The sequence below is a fragment of the Strix uralensis genome, chromosome 9 (genome assembly GCF_047716275.1).
Source record: "Strix uralensis isolate ZFMK-TIS-50842 chromosome 9, bStrUra1, whole genome shotgun sequence".
NCBI classification, from domain to species: domain Eukaryota; kingdom Metazoa; phylum Chordata; class Aves; order Strigiformes; family Strigidae; genus Strix; species Strix uralensis.
The window spans coordinates 14,635,679-14,661,637 of NC_133980.1; the positions used below are offsets into that span (position 1 = coordinate 14,635,679).

Genomic DNA, 25,959 nt, shown 5'->3' on the forward strand with positions numbered 1-25,959 from the left:
TTAGGAAGCATTTATAAATGTTAGTTACCTGTTTCTGGTCTACATAGCATGGCTATAATTTCTGGAGCCCCTTTTGTGAAGACCTGTTGTTCCCCATCAATTTCCTGAGCAATGACAGACATTCTTTGCAAGGCTGAAGAAAATGGAAACTGATGTATAATGATAACTCCTTTCACTGGGGCCTAGGAGAAGAGCAAGTGGATTAGATACTGCAGCAAGGATTTTAAACACAGGCCAAAGGACTCTAGGTCTGTTCTTTGTGCCATGGTAAGAACATGTATAATGGGCTGATTTGTCACAGTGGAACAGAAAGGACTGGTATATAAAGGGGAGGTGAAATTTGTACAAAAATATTTAGCTTAAGCAGTAAGCAAAGTTCACTGACAGTTTTAGCAGATTATTAGATGTAATTTACTGAAAGGAACTTGCTAGTCCTGCTTCTTTAACAAGACTCTGCTAGGTCTTACACTGGTCTTGCAAAGGGAAAATGTATGCCAGTGCCCTCTTTGGTGTATGTCACCAGTGATGTCTGACATCAGCTACCAGACTCCACTGAAGTCCCAAATGCTTTTAGAGATCTTCACCACTCAGCTGAGTTTGGATTGATTCTCGAACCACCAGAACAGGCAAATTCCTGAGCTAGACAATCTGTCATCCCCTGCTTCTGGTGTGAGCAGAAAGCTCCCTCAAGCATCTCTTATTAATCAGAAAGAGCAAGGCACTCTCTGTGCAGGCAGCACAAGAAAGACAAAGTGTGGAAGAGCCATCTTGGGCTAGGACAACCAAGCATTTCTCTACTGAAAGGTAACTCTTACACTGACAGTTTAACTTGATCATGAATGTGGATCTTGCAGATGGCTTACCCTGCTGGCCTTAGGCCCAGGTCTAACAACTGTGGCATGTGTGGATCCTTGACCTTCAATCTGGTGTCCACTGGAATCATCTATCACCTGTATATTCAAAGAGAAAAATCTTTCAGATCACAGCACCAGTAGAGCTGAAAGGAACTTCAAGGAATCATTTAGAGCTTTTCCTTCCCTCAAAACAAGGTGTGGGAATACAATGTAAGATTGGCAAGGAGGACTGTAAACACACTCAAGTGACTTGCAGCTGGGGTGCCAAAAATCACATATATCTCATTAATTGTTGTTTAGCTTTGTGTGCTTTATGGGTAGAATGTCTGTGCTTAGATAACACAGGCCTGTGGGAGACTCAGAGTCATCCTGTCGAACATCCTTGAGATTTCTTCCCTGCTGTGGGAAAGATCAAAGCACAGTGGAAAACTACGCCTGTGAAAATCCCTGATATATACAGGTTCAAGATCTTTTCTTTCTTCTCCTCTTTCTGGCTAGCAAGGACCAAGCTCCGCGGTGCCTGCATCCCCACTTGCGTGCCTCTGCCTGGGTGCTGCTGTGGAGATCCCCCAGGTCATGAGGTAACGAGAATAAATTTACTCTTTGCATTTCACCCATGGTTTTGTGGTTGTTCCTGTGTCCTGCTTGTGCCGGCTCACACACAAGGCAGCTTACTCATTCTTGATGGGGGGTCTGCCTGATCTCACACTAAAAAGCTCCAGTAATGGAAAACTCACTGCCTCCTTTGGCAATCAAATCCAGAGCTTCACCAGCTTCACTAAGATACTGCTGTACTCTTACACAGCAAATAGATTATGTCCTCTCACTGACAATAAATCCTTTATTAATTACAACCCACTTAAATATGCAAAAATATTTAGATATAACATAAATCCAATGGGAAAATAATAAATAAGAGTTTGTATTAATGTAGAAAGCATCGCTTTTTGTTCTTGATGTATTCCACAGATCAGCTGGACTTTTTAATCATCACAACATGACTGTGAGGAACAAAAATATTTTATGGTGTCAAAGGGCATACGGTTATTCCTGTTTCGCACAAATTATTTAACAGGATTATTCCTGTTTAATTTACAACTTTGATGGGTGTCTGACTCAGGCTGAGATGGCAAGGTGGTCCCCCTGGGGAAAAACACCCTCTAACTCCTGTCATTACTGGACAGTTTATTCCTTGAAACTTGGCTGGTTTACATATTTTGCAGATACAAAACAGTTAAGTACAGATGCTGTCACCCACTGCCCTGAATCTCTTATCCTGCATCAGCAATGTCTTGTAGCTATACCTTCCACCAGGTAATTATGGGCTGTTTTCCTCTTATCCACCTCAGATTTGCAGCCTTTTCATTTTCATAAATGCTCATTTCCCTCCTCAACTCATCAGAGAGTAAACAGCAACACTGATGGCTATTTGTGGGTAGTGGAACAGAGACTGCAAGCAGAGTGCTTTCACAGGGGCATGGGATTTCAAACCTGAAGATGGTAGAAATATCTCCACACTGACAGAGCTCTGACAAATGTCAAAATCTTGTATCTAGTTCAAAGCTGGCAGAAGTCTTTTACATGCTCTGTAATTCTTAATCTGTGTATAAATCACATCCGGGACTTCCTGTTATCTGGCAGCAGCCACAGTCAGAGTTGATACCCCAGTGGGGTTTGTTTGATTTGACTTCCAGTCAAATGAGCTAAGTACTCAAAGTGCCTCTAGGTGAAAGCTCAAGGCAAAACCAGGAACATTTCTCCAAAAGCCTGATTGTGTGGTAACTCTTCTGGGTTTTAGCTGTTTTACTTCTATGTGGGAAGTGGCTATTTGTATGGGAGGGCTTGGGACATTCCTCCTTTGCAAGAACACCAAAACTCCCTATCACTATTTCCATAACAACAAAGCACAGCTTTACCCAGTTAGTGGCCTCAAACATTTTCACATCCAGTGGGTCTCCTTGGATCTTGCCCTCCCAAACAATTAGTGAATGACAAACCACCATTGCTCTGAACACTGGGCCCCAAGGGAGGCTGCGGTCCGAAGGGAAGCTGTGAATGTCCTGGAAGCTAACACAAAAGAGAACATAAAAATTACCATCAGAAAACTCCAAACAACGTATGACTAACAGAAAAAAAAATCCTAAGTCGGGGGCTGTTAAAATCCTATCCCGTGGTCAGACCACAAGCATGTTTCTCAGGACTTGTCCTCTCCCATGAGCTATTTCTCATGCACCTGTTAAAGGCTGGGATACACACGCTCGGAACAGGTGTATTCTGAATAGTTAAGGAGTCCACTGGGATGGACAGAGGAACACATTATTATAAAATACATTCCTTGAGGTTTGTGCAAGGACTCTTGAGCTGTGAGGCTTATATAAGTTTGAGCATCTTTGTGCATGCACATTTCTGGAAATGTAAATGGGTAAAAACATGGGCACTGAAGGAAATGAGTGACAATCTCATGGGTAACAGTGACTTCCTGTAATAAAGGGTCGGGGCACTGCTGCAGCTTTGAGATCTAACCTAGCATGTCTGCTGCAGACTACCCTGCCTGGGCATGCTGTGCCAAACGCTGACAACAGTGGCTGCATCTTTTCATGTGGAGCAGGACCCCTGGGATGAGGCAAACAACTCATTTTCCAGAGACTATAGAAATAATATTGGAAATCTAAACATGGAGAAAATCAAACTGCTGTTTGACATTGTCTTTCAAATTTGTTCGTACGTCTAGGAGGAGACTCCAGTCACTATCCCACCAAATTTAAATGCCACTGGTGTGTCAAGGAGCCTTACCAGTTTCTTTCAGAGGGCAGCAAGCCCCAAAGATCCAGGCCATCTTCTGTTAAGGTGCCAGTCTAAGTTAAAATGTACATTTAAATTAACTTCCCACATGAGAGCTCCAAGAGGAATAAAAAGCAAGACTTATTTTAAGAGGTTACTGTCCAGAAAATGCCAGCACAGTACAGAGCAAAAGCGCTACCAGTCAATTCCTAGATTCCAAGAAAAACAACAATTCACAACAGTGTCTGTTCAGACAACACAAAAGTATGCAAGGCTGGTCAGTGTGTTTCTAAAATACAACGGAAATGCTTGATCAAAACCCACTCTCCCACCCCCAGCATGGTTCCCATGACTAGTAAGAGAGTAACCACCACATAGGAGTTACTTTGTCAAAGCAGATGAGGTTTAGCTGTCCACACATGTTGATCCTCTGTGGGCTGATGCAGAAGATGCCCTTTTTCTTCAGCCTCCGCTGGGTATAAATGATCCCTGTTGTCAAGGCAGCTGGCAGAGCTGGGGGGACAGCAATAGTGATAACATCCAAAGCCTTCTTCACCACTTCTCCTGCCTCCTCCTGACATAAAAACAAAGGCAGTTATCAGCAAGAGGATGGCAAGGAGTGCTGCTTGGATCGTCTGAGTGTAGAGCTCTTCATCCCTCCTCCCCTCCACTGCTGTTTTCTGCCCACAGTCCGTATTCATCTCCCTAATAAATTAATTGCTTTTATTTAACCAAAGGCTTTAAGGCTACACCACTGCTAATGAGCAGCCTCCAGGCCTTTCTTCATTCTCTATGCCACAAACCTGCCAGGTAGAGCTCACAGTCTCCTCCAAAGCACATGAGTTCAAACATGCCAGATAGGTTATTACACCCTCAGTCAAGCCCAGTTTCCCATGACACAGCACACAAGAATCTGCCATTTATATGGGCATTCACCCAACTGCCTACAGGCATAGCTCTGGACTCCACGTTAGGGTGACAAGTGAGACATGGGATGGTGCTGGAAAGGAGGGCAGAATGCATGAGCTAATGATTTCTTCTGACCTTATGTTCTAGGAGTTGTGAAAGGAAATTGCTTTTACCTGCAGGAAGGGACATGGAAGTAAAAGTTACATTTCTAAAAGCAGTCTCTAATTTGGGAGCTTAGAAGTTGCTGTAGAACTGACTGCCAGTATGCTGAATGTTGGCACTGTTATTCTTGGCAGTTGATATCACTGCTAAAGGATTGAATGCATTTCAAATTGGGGTCCCAGAACTGAGACGCTGCAAATTAAAGTCAATTTGCAGTTCAGAAGGATCTACAAACCATCATAGAGTTCTATTATTACTGCTTCTGAGCTAGGGACTTTGACCATAAATCATGTTGCATTTGATGTTCTAATTCTCCCTTCATTGATATTGTTTCAGACCACAGAAGGCAACAATTTGATAATATTTTGTATCTATGATAGAATAAAGCACTTACCACCATGAGATAAACACACTCACAGAAGAGAAAGCATTTAGTATATCATGTGACTGAATCTTACACCGGTCTGACAAGACAGTTTCAGCTGCTGTGATAACATCAGCGTGTATTTTACATATTACAAGGGGGAAGTTAAACAAAAAAAAAAGGAAAAATTGCAAAGCAGACACCAGGATATGTTCTTAAACACACTTTCTTTGATATCTTGAGGGGAATTAATTTTCTGAGCCAACTGATTGTAGATTATCCCAAAGGAGAAAAATGATTCAAAAGGAGAATTGCAGAGTCAGCCCTGCAATTCAGGACTTGGACTTACATTGGCAGATAATTACAAAGGCATGAAATGATTTCTTCAAAGTTTCTGAAGAAGTTCTAAAGCAATCAGGGTCCACCCACACCCTCTGCTCATGGGTTCAGGAGCTCCATTTAGGCTCAGGCCTGAGCCTTCAGTCCCTGTCTGAGCCATGTTGTAGGTGTACCTGCCCCCAGCATTGCCTCCTGGATGGATACCTTTAGACATGTGTTGCAGCCTTGTCTCTTGTCCTCATCTCCTTCTGCTTCTGACTGGTCTGCCCGGATTATTTACTACTTTGTCTTGCCTGGGACTACTGATTGGCTGTTTCCAGCACCCAGCTCTCCCCGTCATGTTCAGATACCGTGTGACTGTGCCCTGGTCAGTGAGGGCACTACCTGTGCTCTTGTCACCCTCAACTCCTGGCTTGCCTTCCCCTAGTGAACAGCTGGCACTTACTGCTTCCTGACACAGTAAGTCTTAGTTCTACATTGAGAAACTTGATTAAAATTATAATACAGAATTCATTGACCCTTGATGTATATGGCACATTAGAGAAGAGCTAATACAATCTTCACAGAGGGAATTAATACCCCATAAACTTCCTGGAGAACTCTGGAAAAAAACCAGTGGAGATGTGGGTGACTCAACTGATACAGGATAGTTGGCTTTGCAAAAGTTATTTCCCAAGAGCTCTCAAGGATATTAAACTGAGTGATAACTAAGTGAAGGTTATCTCCCTTCCACCCCCACCCCTGCCACCAAATGACTACAAATATATGAAAAAAAGGCAGAAGAAAACAGGGAGTTCTTTGTAACATCAGTAAATTTCAGGGATCTGTGTTTACACCTGTACTGTTCAGGGCTTTGTAACATGAAAGAAAGGTGGCTGAAAGGGTGGCAAATGATCTCTAAATCATGAATAGTACAGGAAACATCCAACAGAAAGCAGCTCTTTGTTACTTCTCTAAAACAAAAGCCTGCAGTGCCTTCACTGATTTAGACAGCAGCTTTAAGAACATTTTTATGCAGTACATAATGAAACTGTGGGAATCATTGCCACAGATGCTGTCAAGTCCAAGGAATAAATGAATTCAGAGATACATTAAACCACACTCTGGGAGATTTTCAGTGGCTATTACAGATGACCTAGATACACAAGACAGCTTACTGAACAGTTAAACCTTTCTCGTCAAGAAGTTAGAAGACTATACCAGGGAAAAATTGTTCTACACTTGCACTACTTCCTAACCAGTTTCCGTAAGCATTTGATGCCAGTTACTCTCAGAGACAATGGACAGGGATAGATGGGTCTTTGACCTAAACTGAAGTTTTTGGAAAGCTGCCTTTTCACAATGACACATCAGTCCATGTCCCATTTAACCCACGACTCACTTGTGATTTTTCTAGGAATGTACAAAAAGTGCCACAAAAACTCTGGAAAAACTACTTGCAGAGTGCTAAACACTTGGAATCTCCCATTTTCAGAGCTCTAGAAAGCATTATGCTAATTATATGCATCGGTAATTACATGTATCAACAAGCACAGCACAGGCAACATACAAACAGGGGCAGTCAGCATACAGAAGGCTGCTGATAAGCTATGTAGTGCTTGCACAGGATTTGCTAAGACCTCAGAAGAAATGACTGCTGGGAAACAGTGGGTTTTAGCACCTTGGAATTGAATGTATGAGAGCTTGTGTACTGTCACAAATTCAATTACACTGTAAAATGGCCTCATATAATAAGGCAAAAAGGAGAGTGTCAAGGACCATATTTTTATATATAAATGTATATGAAGCCACTCAAGTGTCAAGTCTGTTGAAACTAGGTGTGACCATTTCTCCTGCATTTACTAACTCACCCCATTAATTGCAAACACACACACTGTGTAGATCATTCCAATGGCTGCAAATGCTATGAGGCACATCAAGAACCGGAGGGCATCTCTGTACAGCTTGAAGTTCATGGGTTTAGGGTAGAGAATGGACCTCACCAGATCCCCTTTGGCTGTACTGAAACCTGGAAAGACAAACTAAAATCATTCCAAGGGGAAAACGTTTACAGAAGTTCTCTTAAAAGAATGGAGGGCTTTAAAATTACTCATAATTTCTGTAACTTAAGAAGGCCCAGACCTTTCATTTCAGTGTATGCGACCTACTATGTGGAATACAGAAGTTATTTTTGTCTTAAGGAGGAGGATTTTTTCAATGTCTCAGAAGCAAAGCAAAATTCCTCTTTGTAATCATATGCTAGTGCTTTTTGTAAAAGTTATGCCAAGCAAACAGAAACAATGCATAATAGCTTAGCCCAGTCCAGGATATCGATTCTTCATCAGACTGTTGTGAATTTGGGTTAACGCCTTCAACTTAATGTGACTAGGCACATTAAATCAGACTGTTCCAGTAAGAAAAAGCATGAAATGAAAAGCAAACTGAAGTGTTGACTGACCAGTCCGCAGCACCACAGCTTTCACTACTCCTCTGTCATCTGCCTTGGTCTGCATGACCTCCGTTCCACAGAATAGGATGTGTTTTTTGTAATCCTCTGCACAGTGCATTCTCCAGGGCTTGAAGTTATCAGCTTGGGGTAAGTGAGTCTTTGTTACTGGAATACTTTCCCCTAGGGAAGATTAGCTCAGATGAGGTAAACTCCAGTACACCTTAAAATCAGCCTGCTGACTTTCAAATAAGTACAGTATCTACACATCTAGATGATAAATTAAAGGTATTTACTAGAGAAACCAGTTTAGAGAAATGCTACTTTTATATTGTGAAATCTTCAGAGTGAATAAGAGTTTGAAGCCTCGCAAGCAGACTCTCTGCAAGAGAAGAGCTCTCCTTTGCATCAGTACAACAGCTTCGTTTAACTCTGAGAACTGAAAGCAGTCCAAGGGCTCCAAACTCTGGCTGTAGATATACAGACTTGAAAAGAGACCTGAACTGGTGTTGCATGACTCCACTTGATGGCCACAAGTTGACTACCTAGTTTGAACTTCACGTGCAGGTCACTATACTATTCCCTTGGGCAGATTAAACATGACATTCCCCATTTCCTCTTCCTAGTAAAAAGGAGAGACTTTAGCTCAATGCTTGACAGCCGACAAATATCCTATTTATGTCAGAGCAGACACTAAGGTGAAGCAGAAGAAATATTTTCTGACAGGTGAAGCTTTCTAACTTAAAGGGGTTTCTGGAATTTCTCATTTACATGAAGTTTTAGAACTGGGTTTCAGTTCAATTCAGATCGAGACCAAATTTAAAGACAAGAAATAGAACTACGAACATCTCCTGCACCAAAAATCCTGCTTTGCAGTGAACTCTCCCACCTGGTGTGTCCTCCACTGCTATCACAGGAACATGGAGCTAAGTGTCTGGAGGGCTAGACAGACACTCCAGCAGGCTGGAGATGTTGCAGCGATGAGTGATGAGACATTCAGAGTGATGAGACATTCAGAGTGACTGAGAGAAACCCCTACAGCCTGAGCTGGCTGTGGGCCCTCTGTGGGAACAGCTTTGCTCCATATCTACTGTTTCTTCTGTCCTGCTCACTCCTCTTCACTGTCAATTCTTTCCTTTCTAATCAGAGGATCCCTTCCTAAATTCTACACCCCAGAAAGGAAGAAAAGAATGAACTGCTCTTCCTAAAGTCCATCTTGTCTATTTAGATAAGCTGGAGCTAACTACAGTTCAGCCTTTAATACAACAAACACCTGAAAGAATGCCCTTCTAGGCTAGCTATGGACTATCTCATAATAAGGGTGATAAATGATAACACTATATTCTGTCACTGGCTGAAGCCACAGGGCTATCATGATGTTTTGATGGTAAATCTGGGAGGGATAAGCTGTACCTGTCAGCATGCTTTCATTTACAATGCACTGCCCGCTGATCAGGATGGCATCACAAGGCAAAAGGGTTTTGCCCTCTTTCAAAACCAGCATATCACCAGGAACAAGATGGTGTGATTCCAGCTCTTGGAAACCTGTAGGTGACATGTAACGCAAACTTTGTGCTACATATATTTCCCTGTGGTAAGAGGAAAAAATACAAGGAACTACCTTCTGAATATATATTGTTACTTCTTTATAATGACTGATAAACAAAGGACCATAAGTAGGACCTAACAATACAACCTCCAATATTTAGAAAAGCCTAGGCATCAGTTCAAACTGCAGAATTCCTTCTTATCTCCCCAGGAGCCCAACCAATGGTTATTGTTCCAATACACTGACCTAACTGAAGAAGCTTGCATCTACATTTCTTAGTTTGACTCTGTCTTTTTGGATTGTGCTTGAAATACCATGGCAATGAACAGACTTTGCATGGAGCAATTAGGTAGACTCACAGCCATTTCATGACTATGTGATTGGCTGTCAGCACTGCTTTAAGAAAAATGACATAGTTTTCCTGATAAATTTTTACTAAGGCTGTGCTCAAAGAGTTATGAATATGACTGATGTGCCACAACGTAATTCTAGGTCAAATTAACCCAATTTGCAGAAGCCAGTTAATCAAGCTGAGAGACAGAAGACAAAACTGCTCTAGAAGGAATTTGATACCATACATTCTTGGGTTTGATACAAATTGCTATAGAAATTAAACACATTGAAGAAAGAAGTGTACAGGAGTCACCTTCCTTATTTCTGCAGACAGTGACCATGATGTTGTTATGAGACTCAACCAGTCTGTGCAGTTTAACCGATTGCTATAAATTAAAGGAGAACACACAAAAGTGTTACATCTTACTTACATGATGCAATTCATCCACTAACAATTATTCCCTTTTGTTATTTGCGGTTATGAGAGCCCTCATGAACTGGGGTCTGGCCCTGCCAGGAACTATACAATCATACAGAGAAAGAAATTCCCCACCCTAATTATGGAGAAGGTGTAACAAAAGGTTACAAAGCGAAGCACTGGAATGGGGAAGGAGGATGTGGGTAGAGAACCACACAGAGATTATAATGACTAGGAGGACAGCACCTGCTACTACACAATGTCACGAGACTAAACCTCTGAGTAACTCTCACAGCACTATACATGTGCATGTTGTAACATCCTGGCCTCTCCCAGACATTAGAAATAAATCCTCCTTGTGGAAAAAGGTGAGGTGTCTCACCTGTCTAAGATCATATACAGTCAAAAAAATTGAGAGGAGAGACATGACTATGATGGCAGTGGCATATTCCATGTAATCTTCAGCAAACCACAGACACACACTGAACAGCTGGAACACGTAAAATGGATTTAAGACCTGTTTGGAGAGAGAGCAATACTCAAGAGCTGGCCACATTTAAATGGCTCCAGTATACCCAGCCAGTCCACCCTGTTAGAAATGGGCTGGAATAAAAGCTATTAAGTGTTGTGCCTCCCAACCCCCTTTCTAATTTTGTTAGCAGTGGCTTCAGTCTAATCAGATTGGGCCATCTCCATCTGACAGAAGGGCTAAATAATCTGGACCAATAGGATGTTATTTGGGATGTGAATGGCTCAGCCCAAGCCTTGTTTTGCTTGCTTCTTTACAAGAAATGTAACAAAGGTGAGAGGTTGTGCCGTGAGGATGGAGCTCACATACCATAGGTGTTATCTTCACAAACACTCTGTTTAGGCCACATACAGCCAGTTCCTGTCTGAAAAAGATACTGGTGCTTTACATGGTGCTGTGCCCAGAGTCATGAGCTCGCTGGATCTCTCTGCATCTGTAGGCATAAACCAGCTACTGCTGTTCACTTAATCTCTACTGATTAAAACACAGCCTTTGCTGGGAAGGTTTGATTTCCAGTGCAGCTTGTAAACATACACTGTCCCTTGTAAGGCCAATTGAATGAGCTCCCAGGACACTGATACATACAAATACCAACCAGCCATACAGGCACAGGGATGGAGAATAAATGAATTTATGGAGATTTCACGGAACAGCTTTAAACAGGATTTGAAAAAGGACTGTGCTTGATGAGTGAGTACTGGGTAGCTAATTAAGACACAAAATCCATTATAATCTATATGCACATTCTGTCTCCCCAGGTAGCCTAGAATAAAAGCAATAGAAATGCTTAACCTCTTTGATGAGTAGTTTCCATATAGGAATCACTGGAACATCAATAGTGTTTGGCCCACATATGACTCTCCTGTATGGGATAAAGATACATCACTTACAGCTAAAACAGTGACAATGTAGCTCACTCAGGAAGCTGAAGCTTTCTATAGTCCTAAGAGCTTTTATCAATCCCAGTTTAAAGGCTGTGAGGATCTTTCTCCAAGAAAACATAAAAAATTAAATGCCCCTACAGTGCTTATGTCAGAAAAGATGACTACCAGTAAAATCTACTTAGACAAGAGGTGTAACACAGCCTTTTAGACAAACATTTCCATCACACGAAAATTCCTTCGAAGCACCATAAACAAAGGAATCTTGCACCTAAAATTAAATGATCTAAACACAAATAATTTTGCATAAATTTAAGGGTGATTTGAATGTAAGAGTCAACATGATCTAAGGTTAGGAGCTGGATTTTCAGTATTCAGTCAACTGAAGATCATTTCTTTATTTAGCAGTTTCAGGAATACCTATTCTGTAAATTGTCAAATGATACAGTAGTTTGTGAGAATAAATTCAAAGACCAGCACTAATTGATTTAGAAGTTCAATACAACTACATGGAGCTCCACTGAAGAAACACACACACAACTTATCTGCACCATCTCATGGAGACTTTGTCTTAAATAAGAACTGCTTAGAGATAGTTACAGAACATAGCTATTTCCTGATTGAGAGCAATAACAGTGATGAATACCGAGACATTTCAAAAACTTTTACAAGGAATACACAACATTCTCTAGCCCTTTTCATTCAACTTTTCATGCATGGCCATTTTATCTAAAATTATGTGCGTATTACTGGATACACAAGAACCTCAAGGAAAGTGCACTAACAGCAGTGAATTTACATCTCTCTGAAACCCATATGTTGAGTACTTGTGTTTTAAAATGTGTACCTGACGTTCTGTTCATTGCAGGTGAGACCAGAACCAAATTTGGCATGTATAGCTGAGCAAGTGTGGTGGTCTTCTAGGGCTCTAAAATATAAAGGGAGTGTTTTCCTTAGGGCATTATTCACAAAGAAGCTTGACTTCCTCAGAGACTTGTGCAACCAGTCTCACATTGAACTCACACATTGAACTCACCCAACTTTCTGGAACTGTTTTGCATAGATATTCCAGACATAGCGGATTTTTTGTACTTGGATACTTTTTACCTGCAAAACAAAACAGGGACAACTATATGCAACACAGCAAAAAAAAATACTCCCAGGTCTGCTCACAGATCTCAGCTAGGGGTCAAGCATAAATAAAGCAAATTATATGCGGGGCAGGGAGTGAGAGAAGATAGGATTGCATATACTAACTCTCTAGTTATGTTATAGAGTGAAATCCCCACCTCAGTGCAGGTTTCAGTAAGCTTAACATATCTTTAGGTCAAGCAAGTACAAAGCAGCATTCTTCTCTCCCCATTTTGTGAAGTAAGGAATACAGTCCTCACTTTCATTTCACAGAACGAAGGGAAGAGATCACGGATGCAGTGGTGGGTACGCAGGCAGTTGTTAAAGCCTGTATTCAGTCAACAATTCCCTTACCTTCTGTCTGACTTTGAGCAGTCTGCAGGCCTGGTGCAAACCTTCAGCTGAACAGATATGCTAACAGACAAGAAAGGCCACCCCAGGACACTTCCTGAGTCACTGCTAATGCTAAGCCCTTGCAGAGCAGTTATCCATTAGGAACACACGCTGCCATTTATAACTTGCAAAAGGAGTCTGTCCTGTCCTGCGCAACAATAACGAAGCCTATTAGAGATAATGGTGCTTCATATCAGCTGGAAGAAGGCAAGGCTATACACCTATACACGTAAGTAATAAAGAAATCAGCTCTAGAGGACTCTCCCTACCGACTGCAATAAGCATTGTTATAGGCCAATGAAATCTATACTCAACTCACACACTGACTCAAAACGGAGCTATAACCAGTCATTAACCTAACAAGAGGTCTGTAGTTAGGATTTCATGCAATAGGAGCTGCAATATTTGCAATGCTAAAAACTGGAGTGGGAGATGAGTGACTCAACTTGCTGCCAGAACAGGTCTTTGGACAGCTCTTGGGCACAACACATTATCTGTGGACTTAGGTAGCTTAAATGGCAAAAAGGTTTTATAATTGGCTTATAAGTAGGGGCTTTTGAATTGCTAGTGAAGGATTAAACTGTTTGCTCTTTGCTGCTTTGAAATCTGTTCTTTTCTATCTAGATGTTTTGACTGATACGAAAGTGGTGTTCAAAGGGCCTATTATTTGAGGATATATTGGGCTTTTTTCATGTTACTAATTCGATCCTCTGAAGAATGTTACAAACCAGTCTTCACTTTCATACTGTGCCAGTTGATTAAACTAGCTGGCAGTAAACTTTCTTATGTACATTAATATATGCCCACACAAAACAGCAGTAATAGCAACAGCTTTGCTCAGCTACAGGTAGGTTTATAATGAAAATATCTACTAAAAATTGCTGTAGGTATAAAAATAGATGCTAACAAGTTAGAAATCTATTTCCTGGAAGGGAAAATAGCTCTTTTATGGGTTCCCCAGTGCAGTGATCTAGTATCTATAATCAAGAGCCATATATTAGCAAATGTACCATTGCATTCCTATTGCTCACACCAATTTAACGTGTCATGCTAAGCAAGACATATAACTGAACTGTCTGGTACTTGTTCTAAAATGGAGGCAATTATATTTACTCAACTCATAAGGGACCTGCTTGGATCAATTCATTTTCTACCTTCTCCCCAGTGTCTCACTGGGATCTCAAAGCTATGGAACGAGAAGAGACCAGGATACATTTCTGCAGGAATAGTCAACAGTGCAAGACCTGATTCCAGCAAATGTACTTTAAAGCACAAGTTAGTGCATACAAAGGCAAGAAAGCAAAATGTGTTTCAGACCCTCCTTGATGAAACATTTCTGGAAATACTGATGCAGCTCTGCCTAGGCACTTTTCTGTTCTATTCCCCCTCAAGCTGCGCTCATCCATGTTTTCATGTTACTTGTGGGAGCTGTGATGTTTGGTTCCTCATGGCTTCCCTTCAGCCACACAGCCACCCCTAAATTCCTTGATTTCTATGGCAGGAATGAGGTTTTGATTTTGAATTCTGATTCTTCACTGCCAACTCCAGTGTCTTGAAGCTCTCCTACTTATAATATAGGTCTTCTCTCAGGAGTAATGAGGATTCTTTTTTCATAACTCACCTCGGAGTAAGAGAGGATTTTTACAGAGGTGAGTACAGTTCTCCAAAATCTCTAGCTTGTTTTTCCACAGCTCACTGTGTTCATCAAGCTGCAAGTTTCTTAGCTGGATATGTTTCACAGCTCGCTTCCAGTCCATGAAGCATGGCTGAGATTTGCAGCACGGAATACTTTACTTACTTGCAAACTTGGCTTCATTATGGCTTTGCTGAAGACTGAGTCTTCCTCAGCAGTGGCTGGATAATCCGATCTACTTTTGATAAGTGCAGACACAGAGATCCATGACACATTCTTACGAGAATAAATCCGAAATTCATCCTAAATTAATATAAAAGAGCACTGTCACAATTTCCCTCAGAATCAGACCAAACCCACTATCAACTTGGAGTGAATGATTACAGTAGACCTTTCCAGAGCATTGTTCCAGCTTTTTTAAAGAACTAACCAACAGGGGCCTCCCAGCACCTGTGACTGATAGATAAATCAGCAGAATGGGAGCAGAACCATGGTCCTGTCAAAATGTAAATAATTCACTGACCACAGGTCTGATGATTGGCTGATAAGGAATGGAATGTGAACACCCAGGTCATGATCTAGGATAGGCAAACAGTACAGGACAATCTGAGATGCAGTGACCATACTGTAAAGGGAAGATCAAAAGGAACATAGCTCTGTATTGCAAAATGCATGTTTAGTGCCAATACCTTTTCACAGTCATTCCTGTGTTAACACTGCATTGGAACAAGTGTGTTAGCACCATGACTCTCTTATGGTACCTTAGACCCACAAACTGAGTTCATGATCTTGCTGTTTTTTATAAAATAAGTTCAACATCGGAACTGCCTAATAACTAGTGTTGGTAGTACAGTCTTAGAGATTAGAGCAACCTCTGTAATAAGTACCCACATGTCAAGTTTCAGTCCCGAACACTGAACCACATGCATTAAAGCCAACTATGAGACTGACTTATATATCATATTCAATGTGCGAGCAGTTTGGCAGATGGAAAAAGTTGATTACCTCAGCCAGCCAGGTTCTGAAAGCACAGTTATTAAACTTCATTTGGAAATGACAACAGAAAAAAAAGATTCTGTACCAAATATGAGTCATTTTGAATAATTCAAGGGTTCAAAAAAGAACTTTAATAATGTTTATATTTGTTACATATATTATATCTATATATATATTATTTATATATATATATTTAATATCTTATATTTGGAACAGGTTGCCCAGAGAAGTTGTGGCTGTCCCCTCCCTGGCAGTGTTCAAGGCCAGTTTGGACGGGGCTTTGAGCAATCTGATCTAGTGGAAGGTGTCCCTGCCCCATGGCAGGGGGGCTGGAACTAGATGATCTTTAACGTCCCTTCCAACCCAAACCATTCTATGATTCTATGATTATTTATTTCTGCACTTTTCTTCTTAAATGGGTATTTTGAGTAGAGTAACATTTATTTTCTGGTATTTATCTTTAATTTAAATTTCAGAATTAGTAGATGTTGGGATGCAGATTGAGATGGGAAGCAGTGAATAACACAGGTGCTCATTATTTGAACTAAAGTGAGTCAAAATTCAATAAAAAAAGTGAGTTAACAGACTCTTATATTGCAATTGCAGAGATGATGATGAATTATGAATGAAGGTTTTATGTGAAGCAAAAAGAGAATTCCAAGGATCAAGCTGATGGGATTACTTGTATCCTCATTAGCAACAGCCATCACATTTGAGAACTGACATAATCAGAATGTAGGGAAAAAACAAAACTGCCATTTTAATACAAAGAACCACAAAGGAAATCTGAAATAGTCAAATGCCCAGAGCATTCTTTGAGAGAGCTTCCTGATAACAAGAATGTACAATATGATTCAATTCTTGTTTAATTACATAAAAGATCATTTAAAAACTTGTTTATCTGAAAAGTGTTTGGCATGGCAAATCCATTTAAAATGAAACACAAGAATAGGTAATTAAAAATGCAAACTGAACTAAAGACTAAAAAGGGAGATTAAACCTAATATGCTTCTTTATTAAAAAAACTCAAAACAACATATCCCCAGCCTATTAGGATGCAGATTGTTTCAATATAGAATATTCAATAGGCAGATCTGTGATTTTCAAAACCCAAGATTTTAACTGCATGCCGCTCTGCTCATTTAAGAAGGCAGCTCAAATACAGTAGTAGTGAGTGATCCATTTTGCAATTGCACGTTTTGCAAACGCCATTGTTCAGGAATCTTTGAAGCAGAACAAATCAAACTTCTGGAAGTAAACCAACCCTGCCAGCTCCTGAAGTATTCAGGCTCAGCTGGGATTCAGAGCCAAGTCTCAGTTTGCTTCTTTTAGTGTTGCAGTAGCTTCCATGAAATCCAAAAATCAGGATTTGTGTATGTTGCAGAGGTTCAGTACAGTCCTCAACAATTGGAAATCTGTACTAGGAAACTACTAGCAAAACTTAACAGCCGTGAAAGCATTAACTGCAGGATTGCAGGCTTACTGGACATGGGGAAGGGCTGATGGAAAATAGAAACATACAAAGAAGAAAGCAGTCTAAGCTTGTCTTCTTGCTTATACTGATCCCTCACCATGCACTGTTGGACACTGCTGGGGATGGATCTAGACAAATCTTTGCTTTGGCCCACTGGCTAAATTTTGGCAGAGAGGGGCAGCTTCCTCAGGACAGCAAAGTGAGGGAAAAAGGATGTGCTGGACACTGCCAATCAAACAGATGCTTTAGAATATGGAGCACAGATTTGCAATGTAAAAAGCACAGGGATTATGGAAGGGAGGAGAAAGGATTGAGAGCAAATAACACAGTCTTGAAACCACAGATATTACTGGGTTTTTCACCCCAATTTCTTTCAGCTTGTTGTCTGATCAGCAGTTACCCTCCATTCCAATCATCATCTTACACATAATTTGTGGAATATTTGAGAGTTCTTCAGATCAATGATGTTAAGCATAAGATTATTACAGGAAATCAGCTGTGTGAGACATTTCAGCTAACTAGATTCTTTCCAATTAACTCATCTTTCAATTAACTACATACTAGGGACTAATTTAAAGATTAAAGTAGGCACCTACTGTTGTTCTAAGCAGAACAACATCTGCTTCTTCCAAGCTGCAGCGGATGCAGTTTGCCCACACATCCCACTCTGGCTTCCAGTAAAACAGCAGCAGCAGAGCCCCACAGGACAAGATGTATCCAGCAATGCACAAGGCCTTTCGGCAGCTGTGGGTTTTGTAGCCAAAAATCTCCTGTACAGCAAATACAAGGGAAAAATCATTACTATTTCTCTTAAAGAAACACCTGAAATACTACACTGTCTTATCATCCACTGCCCTCCCATAGGTACTTTTTGGTATGGGACTGTGAAAAAACATGTCATAGAACTTGTATTTGGCTTCTTTACGTGTCCTAAACATGACCAGAAAAAAATTTTGCATGTTCCACAGCAGTTTTCATCCACCTTCACAAAATCTGGATTGCTGTAGTCCGACCAAACCTTTAAAATAGATTTATGTAGTTGTGAAACTCAGCATGAGACACTGTTATGCATGTGCGTGGGCTGGAATGGTATCAAAATACAGAGACCCTAACCTTTAGGCCCCAGGTCAGGAACACAGATTTGCCTGGTCAGCTTTTTAAGGTCTCTGGGTGAGGCAGCTGAAGAACTTGTGTACACCTGCGCTAGGGGATGGAGAGTGGTGCAGACACACTGCAGCAGCTGGGACAGTGCCTCCTTCAGAACCAGAGGCACTACTGCTGTCCTGCCATAGCAGTGAGTCTGCATTAATGCACCTACACTTTAGAGACTCAGCTAGTGTCTCTGCATGGTGCCAAATGACACCGTGTGGCTGCACCAGCTGGAGCTGCCTTGCACAACTCAGCACACACACAGCCTTTGCAGGGCTGTCACCATCTTCCTTCATAGCTCCAGTATGGGATTTTGGACCTTGCCAATGTGCCATTGTCCTAACATCCCAAAATAATAATAACTGTTAGTAAGAACAACTAACAAGTGCAGAATGCTTTAGATGTTCAGAGGGCCAAAGGAAGCTACTCACTGTAGCTGTATGAGTAGGTATTATTATTCCATTTTTAAAGCTGGGGAAATTGTTACAGTGAGGCAAGGTGACTTGCCCAAAACTTCAAAGGGATGACTTTCAGCATTACAGTTTAAAAGCTGCCAGGTCTTGGTACCACAGCCAAATTCCCCCTCGGTAGTGCTAGCAGGGACTTGGTAAAGGTGAAATGAAATGTATACAGTGAATTTATAGAGGAGACCCAGCCTTGATCTAAGATGGGAGATTGCATGGCTGCAATTACATTGGATGCCCAGGAGAATTTGCTAACATAAGGGTTAAGATTCCTCAATCTCTTTCTTCCTAGTATATCTGCAGCATTTGTGCAATCTGCTTCTGAAGATCAGATATCCGCAGCCACAGATATTGCAAGATCCATTCATAAGGTGAGAAGAAAAGACAATGTAATTGGAAGGATGAGTAATGCATAATTCCTGGTTCTGTGCTGGTGTCTTTGCTTGTTATGTGAAACGCAGGCCCTACCCAGTGGTTCCACATGCTGCCTCAGCCTACCTGCTCTATGTCATTCTCCAGAAGACAGACTCTATCTTCCTAGGTAATCTCCATGGGGTTTCTAAAGGGAAGAAATTGGCAACTGTGGGGAAAAAGTATGATAAACTACACAGGGAAGTGGCCTGCATTGCACAGGACCTGGTTATACCACCTTGAGCTGCACACACTCAGCATTTCCAAAGGCTTCTATAATCTCTGAGCAGCCCAAGCGAATAAGGCAACTCTGCAGCAGATAGAAGGAAGCTCATGGAGGACAGCAGATAGGGAAGGTTGCTAGAAGGTAGTTGGTGTTAGCAGTCATGTGCTATTAATATTCACATGCTCCTATAAACAGGTAGAGGGCTCTCCATTCACCTCTGTCCAGTTGCATCCTTAACAAAAAGATTACAAAATTAGTGTCAGCACCAACAGAATAGTACATAGAACGATGTGAACTTACTGTTCACAGCAATGGCTTACTAGCATGATCCAGATGTTTGGATCCAGACATTACAGCTTGTCAGCAAGGCAAAGGAACTCCCAAGGAGACAGAGATGCCTAAGGGAAGAACTGTTAAAAGAACGTGCCTTCAGACTTCCTCCAGTAAATGGCTGGACCTGGAATAACTGGAATAATATTTTCAAATTGGGATGGGTGTGAATATCAGGGTGGGAAAGAATGAGATTGCTACCGTGTGCATCTTGCCTCTGCCCGTGAATCATTCCTTTAATTTCCAGCTTTTGTGCCTTACACCCAAAGTCTGAGAAGTCAATAAGACTGTAGTTAATGCAATTAAGAAGGGAGAGGGTGGGCACTTGGCATGTGATTGGCAGTCATTTGGGATCATCTTCTGTTGGCAGTGTTCTTCTCTGCTGAAATGCTGAATGATTCCCCAAGCCTGATACGACAACATAACCACAGAGCAAACTCTGTCTTTCTCTGCCTAGGAAACCATGGACCTGTAGATCAAAATATGTACCTGAGTCTTCCTATGCCTGCATATGTTTCTAGGCCTTTGTTTTCCAGAATAGTTTCCTCTCAAAGAATGGTTTGATTCCTTAGATCTCAAGACTGCTTTCCAAAACCAAGCATGCATCAGTATTCCTCACCTTGAAAACTAGGAGAGAGGAAGACAAGGAAAACAGCTCAAATTGGAAAAAAAAAGCATGCTCTTAAGACATCCACTGTGCTGTCTGCTGGATCTTGCTGCTTCTCACAAGGGACTTTCCTGAGATAGACACCCTTGAGCTGTTCTGACCCAGAGCACATTCTGCCCTATGAACACAGGTGTTGGTTCAGGTTCGTTGGTTTGTGTCTTGATGAATGTGACATTTCAGAATGTAGGTGTTCAGGAGCTCTACAAGGAGTAAGCTGGGAAAGAATAAACATCAGATGTTAACAGCTCTTTTGAATCTGGATGTCCCTGCAGGAATGTAAAGCCAAAGCAAAGCATTTCCCATGGTTTGGAAATGTCTGGAGCAGGTTATCTGGGCCACATAATTCAGAAGTAAAGCTAGGCAGGGAAACAGGCTGAGCTCCAAACGTAGCTTGTGCCAAAATTCCCTGGGCTGGAACCTTTCAATACTTAACTTCAGAATAAAATGTTCTGTTGGGTTGAAGTGTTTTTCCTGACCCTGAGCCTTCAGCTGGAAGGACTATAGCAATGAATGCTGCATCCATAAAAAAATATTTAGTATGTAAATAACTCCTTGTTGAAACAGAAAAGGTATTAGTACAAACACTTCTCACTTGTCAAATAAGTTAACAGTGGAATTCTTTAGAAGAATTCTCAAAACCATTATCTTCTCAAAAAACAAAGGTGATTATTAGACCCACAACAGAGGTAACCACAAGTGCATGAAGAAGGGGGAAACAGGCACACACATGATGCAGGTTTCTCAGCAGGTTTATCTAGCCACGTGAATGCCTTACAGTAATTAGGGTTTGGAAATTCTTCAATCTTATTCAGGATTCCCTAGGCCTATACTACAAAGATCTCCAAGCAAATGCATGTCCACTATAGCAAACAATACTTTCAGGGCTGGCAGAAATCCTGGTGTTGATGTCACCAGTAAGAACATGTCTGTCAGGTTGGTTTTATGTTGTTAAAGAAAAGAGAACAACTTTTGCTGGACTGTATTTCATTGCACAAAGAGGCTGTGCTGATGCAGACATGTTTCCTTGAAGATGGGTCTGACGAATACAGATTTGCACCTTGACAACTTTTCTATTGTGAGAACAGGTTTTTAGGGCTCAGTGTGTGCATCTGGCATATATAACATCACACAGCCAAATAACCTGGGTTCTTGAGGGCACCAGACTAAGAGATGGTGGAAAACAAAGCTAAGATTAGCTATCTGTAAGACTCCAAAGGGCTTTTCTTTATCTCACAGGAGGTAGTGCTATCTACAAAAGAGGCTGGTATGCAGGGCTCATCTAATCTCTGTAGATAATTTTTAATAAATTGTACTGTATTGTAAAACTTTGTTTCCTTATCTGTTAACATTCCCTTTCTCTTGAGACTCCCAACAGTCAGAAGAGTGACTAAAACAAAATGGTTTAATTTGTGAGTGAAGGGTCTGGGGAGGGGCTATGGATTATTGGACAGAAAAAGCTGCCAGACCTGCTCAGTTGGCAGAAAATGTGCTTATTCCAAGAAAGATTCTTAGTTGCTTTTACAATCATACAAAGCCAGCATTCAAGGGCTTACCACTTTAGTGTTCAGCAAGTCTTTGTTACTTATGTTTAAACGAAAAATTGCTTGTAACTGCCAGGTCATCTGCACAGCAGAATTTAAATGCGAAAGTCAAACAAGCTCAGCCACCCTTTTCTTTGGTGAAAACAAGGTCTGTAGCTACCAGCAAGGAGCCTAAACAGTGGTTGTGAACTATCATATTTCTGGGAACCCAATCACCAAGTACCCTATTACAAACAATCTGTTGCTATAACAACAGATAATAGGATTAGACTTGAAAGACTGGTTAAGATTCACAAGGAATTTAATAACTGAATCTCATTCTTACCAACCAGAACCTGTTTCATCAGAGGTTTGTTTCTGTTCCCTCTCAAGCCAGTAGCAACATTCACTATCGTTCCATTAGGAACAAGGTTATGCCTTTCAGATTCTATCTTAATTTTAAGAGTTAAATTTTTCAAACTCAGAGTATATAAAATTCCTGGATAAGATTCCCTTCAGAATTTAGGCATCCCAAAGGAGGCAGACAGCTGCCAATATGCAGCAGCAAACTGGGGTTCACCAGCTGACTGCAGCTGTCCCCTTCCTTTAGACGTACGCAACTAGGGAACACCTGCTTAAGACAGGCTTCTGGTAAATCCCTCCTGAAGTAGCAGCCTGTCAAAGTCCATCACTATCTTTTGCACCGCAAGACTTACGCTGTGCACTTTAGGGTATGTGCAAAGGGAATGATTAGTCCCAAGCTGTACAGAGAGGAGCATCAAATTGGCAGAGGGTATAAGGCTGCATTTTTCCTCCCTCTTCCTATTCCACCAACAATTACTTCTTCTTAAAAACACCTTCAAGTAGATCTTTCTGAAGGGAAGGAAAAAAAAAATAACAAGCAGCTAATTCCAAAAATAAATCCTTTCCTGTCACCACACCTATTAGCCCTCTCTGAGGCAAGCTGCTCTCTCCAGAGGACTCTCACACTACTGAGATCTTTCCAGTACTACCAATGGTTATGAAGAGAGAGAGGTAGTATCTCATGCTCCGAATACCCATTGCTAAGTTTTAGCTGGGTACCAGCAGAGTGAAGTCTCGTTCAAGCAAATGTGCTCCAGACACGTAAAGTAATCCCAAAGATGTACACAAGGATATATAGGGTAGATTTCCTAAGTCAGAGTGATTACTCTCAAATACAGGACTATCTAGCATCTCAGCTGTACCAAGAAACGGAAACACTGAAGAAAACTTAGAAGTATTTCTTCTCGATAGAGCTCCCCAACTTTCCTCAGCAAAATGTACAGCTTGTTCAACACAGGAAAGCATTGCATGTCCAGAGTCCAAATGAACTACTCGCATGCTCTCAAAACTACTTGAACTATTTCACTCTGGAAGAACAGGCACCTGCACAATATCAGCTGTTAGATTATTACACCAAGTGCTATGATCTCATTTGAGGAGTCAAGAACTGCTTGTTAATAATTTTGTCAGGTGGATTAAACTGACTGTTAAAAATAATGTCAAAAAATATTTTTCATAGGTTAGAAATTTAAAAAATTGTTGCAGGGTCACTGAGACATTGTGTGCCGGTTCCATTTGCTGTGGCTGCCAATAATTTAAAATATACAATTTTAACAAAGAAAGAATGTCTGCACATAATTCTCTTTTACCCCATGTACTTTCCTTCTCTCCTCTGCTTAAACACAACCTTTGTCTCTTTCTTCACAACTTATCTCATGTACATATTACTTTCGTTTTCTCTTTCACATAAATATGCACACTAGCTGTTCTCTCTTTCTATACACATTTTTAACTCGTCCTCTTACAGTACCTCAGACACCTTCACAGATATCTTCCTTTCTCTCATACTGCACTTTTTTCTCTCTCTCTCTTACACGTATGTAACAAAGACACATACCTGCCAAATCTAACACAATTTGATTATGGTTTTAATTGCACCTACTGCTCAACTATCAAACTTTTTTCTGTGATTTTCATTTGGGAACCCCAGGTGAATGAGCACTGCTCATGCTCGTTTCAGGCACAGAGAGCATGGCAACTGCTAGACACCCTGGATTCACAGCGCGGATTGACTCAACACTGTGCACACACACCAACCGTGCATGGAAAACCTCAGATTCACAGTGCAGATCCCCAAGCACTGGACTGACAGCACATGTGCTTAGAATGATACTGGTGAGAAACAACAACATTACTGGGATAGCTGGCTCCATGTGAGCACAGCTTGGGTGTCCCAGTAGTGCACAGCTGGAACTGGACCTGCAGGGTGCAATAGCATGGCTCTACACAGCATCAGACAGTCCACTTAAACCTAATTAACTCAGGCTCAATTCTGGCATTGCTAGTGACAGTGCCAGCAGTGGGTGAGAATGACAGGGTGTTTATGGTCCTAGAAGGACAGCGGCAGGGTGGAGCACAGACACAAACCCAGCAGCCGTTTGGAGCTGGGGAGCAGTGGCACATCAGCACCAGGGCTAGAGCCAGGAGCGGGGTGCTCCGAGCAGGTTTAGTAACTCGGCGGCAGAGCCAGTTGGGTTCTGCATTGCACTGAGCTAATTAGTCCCCACCCTCAGAGCCAGTGCCTTGCACTTCTGCAGTGCTCAGTTCATGCTGCCAGATGACTCTGTGCTGCATTCTCCAGCACATCCCAGATTACCCAGGTTTACGTTATGCAAAATATGACATCTCCCCTACCCTGGACAGCAGAGAGCTAACTGAAAATCTACATTTGTATCTCAGGATAACAAATGTCCATGTTTTTCCACAATCTGGTATCTTTTTCACTAAACCAGAATTCTCAGTGAGTAGATTTTGAAGATTCCTCCAAGATTCCTGGAAGTGAACAGTCATGTCAGCTTGTAAATGACTGTGTCTCATGAGCTTTGCTGAGGCTGTTGTACACCCAGAAATCCTACACACACTCATAGCAGAGCTACAGTGCCTCTGCAGCACAGGAATTTTGAGAAGCACTTCATTTACCAGACATGCATGACAATTGTTGCTGCACAGCTGCATCATGGGTCTGACATCTCCAGCAGAATCTGTTAAGACGGACAGAATGCATATGTGACGAATAGCTGATCCATAACACGCAGTAATGCCAAAGAAGCTAAGAAGCACTGAAGTTACTACAATCGTGCTTACTATTTAAGAGAAGTACCATGCAGATCAGATATTTCATGTAAACGTAGGACTTATTTCCATATGTTACAGAATGCATACTCCTCCCTGGAAAACTCTGGAAAGAAATATGGTAGTTCTGTATTTAAAAATCCAGCTTTATACAGGCGCTCAGGCTGGAATAGGGTTGCCAGTTCAACAGACTGCATTTGCTAATAATTTATGCAAACATAACACATGGTTTTATGTTCCAGAGAAAGCCAAGGTTCCCAATCCTCATCTAACTGGAGGTGACCCTAGACATTCAGCTGTCAAATGGTTAGGAACACCACTCTGGCCCATCCCTCAAGACCACCTCCACCTAGATTTATAATGCCACATCAATAATCTGTTGAGCCATCCCTTGTTGGAGGGGATAACCAATTAAATCCAGTGGACACATACAGCTTTATTGTCTTTCTCCTAAAAAAAATTATATTCCTTTCTAACTGTATGTTCCTGCTATTGGAACACCCCCACCATCCATAACTAAATTACAGACTGTAGCATTTTATTGCAGAATATGTGCCATCTGCTGCTTCTAGTTGAGAAAGACCTAGACAGAGATACGACTCACCATCTCATTCTCTTCTCCCTGGTTAAGCTGTGCATAATGGTTCTTGGCAGGATTTTCCCCCATGAAATGATCCTCTGGAGACGTTCTAGAGCACCCTGAGGACAGGTCTTCAGCGTTGTGTGCCTGAACTTCCACATTGAGGAAGTGCTCTAAGTACACACCTTCCTTATAACTCTGCTGATGTTTGAAGAATGGAGCTCCTCCCTCTCTGTGGGGTTAGCAGGTAACATTCATCCCTCCTCCCTTCATTCTGTGAGTTTT

General features: G+C 41.5%; 1 protein-coding gene across 12 annotated transcripts in view; it reads right to left on the reverse strand.

Moving 5' to 3' along the window:
* Positions 1 to 25,959, reverse strand: part of LOC141946982 (putative cation-transporting ATPase 13A4) — a 44,115-nt gene extending 18,156 nt beyond the window's left edge. For 9 of the 12 annotated variants that reach the window (XR_012629983.1, XR_012629985.1, XR_012629984.1 and 6 more), the window contains exons 1-16: positions 25,699 to 25,959; positions 17,768 to 17,941; positions 14,867 to 15,004; positions 12,581 to 12,651; positions 12,392 to 12,472; positions 11,456 to 11,525; positions 10,517 to 10,651; positions 10,030 to 10,102; positions 9,248 to 9,379; positions 7,847 to 8,017; positions 7,260 to 7,417; positions 4,021 to 4,209; positions 3,648 to 3,709; positions 2,771 to 2,921; positions 864 to 950; positions 29 to 182 (exon numbers count right to left, since the gene is read on the reverse strand). Coding sequence is in view for 9 of the 12 variants with exons in the window: in XM_074877453.1 (XP_074733554.1) it covers positions 29 to 182; positions 864 to 950; positions 2,771 to 2,921; positions 3,648 to 3,709; positions 4,021 to 4,209; positions 7,260 to 7,417; positions 7,847 to 8,017; positions 9,248 to 9,379; positions 10,030 to 10,102; positions 10,517 to 10,651; positions 11,456 to 11,525; positions 12,392 to 12,472; positions 12,581 to 12,651; positions 14,867 to 15,004; positions 17,768 to 17,941; positions 25,699 to 25,761 (1,909 nt within the window). In the remaining 3 variants the exon portion in view is untranslated. Of the gene's footprint in view, positions 1 to 28; positions 183 to 863; positions 951 to 2,770; positions 2,922 to 3,647; positions 3,710 to 4,020; positions 4,210 to 7,259; positions 7,418 to 7,846; positions 8,018 to 9,247; positions 9,380 to 10,029; positions 10,103 to 10,516; positions 10,652 to 11,455; positions 11,526 to 12,391; positions 12,473 to 12,580; positions 12,652 to 14,866; positions 15,005 to 17,767; positions 17,942 to 19,282; positions 19,344 to 25,698 lie in introns of those variants that run through there. The other 3 variants (XM_074877457.1, XM_074877454.1, XM_074877460.1) reach the window with 3 other exon arrangements.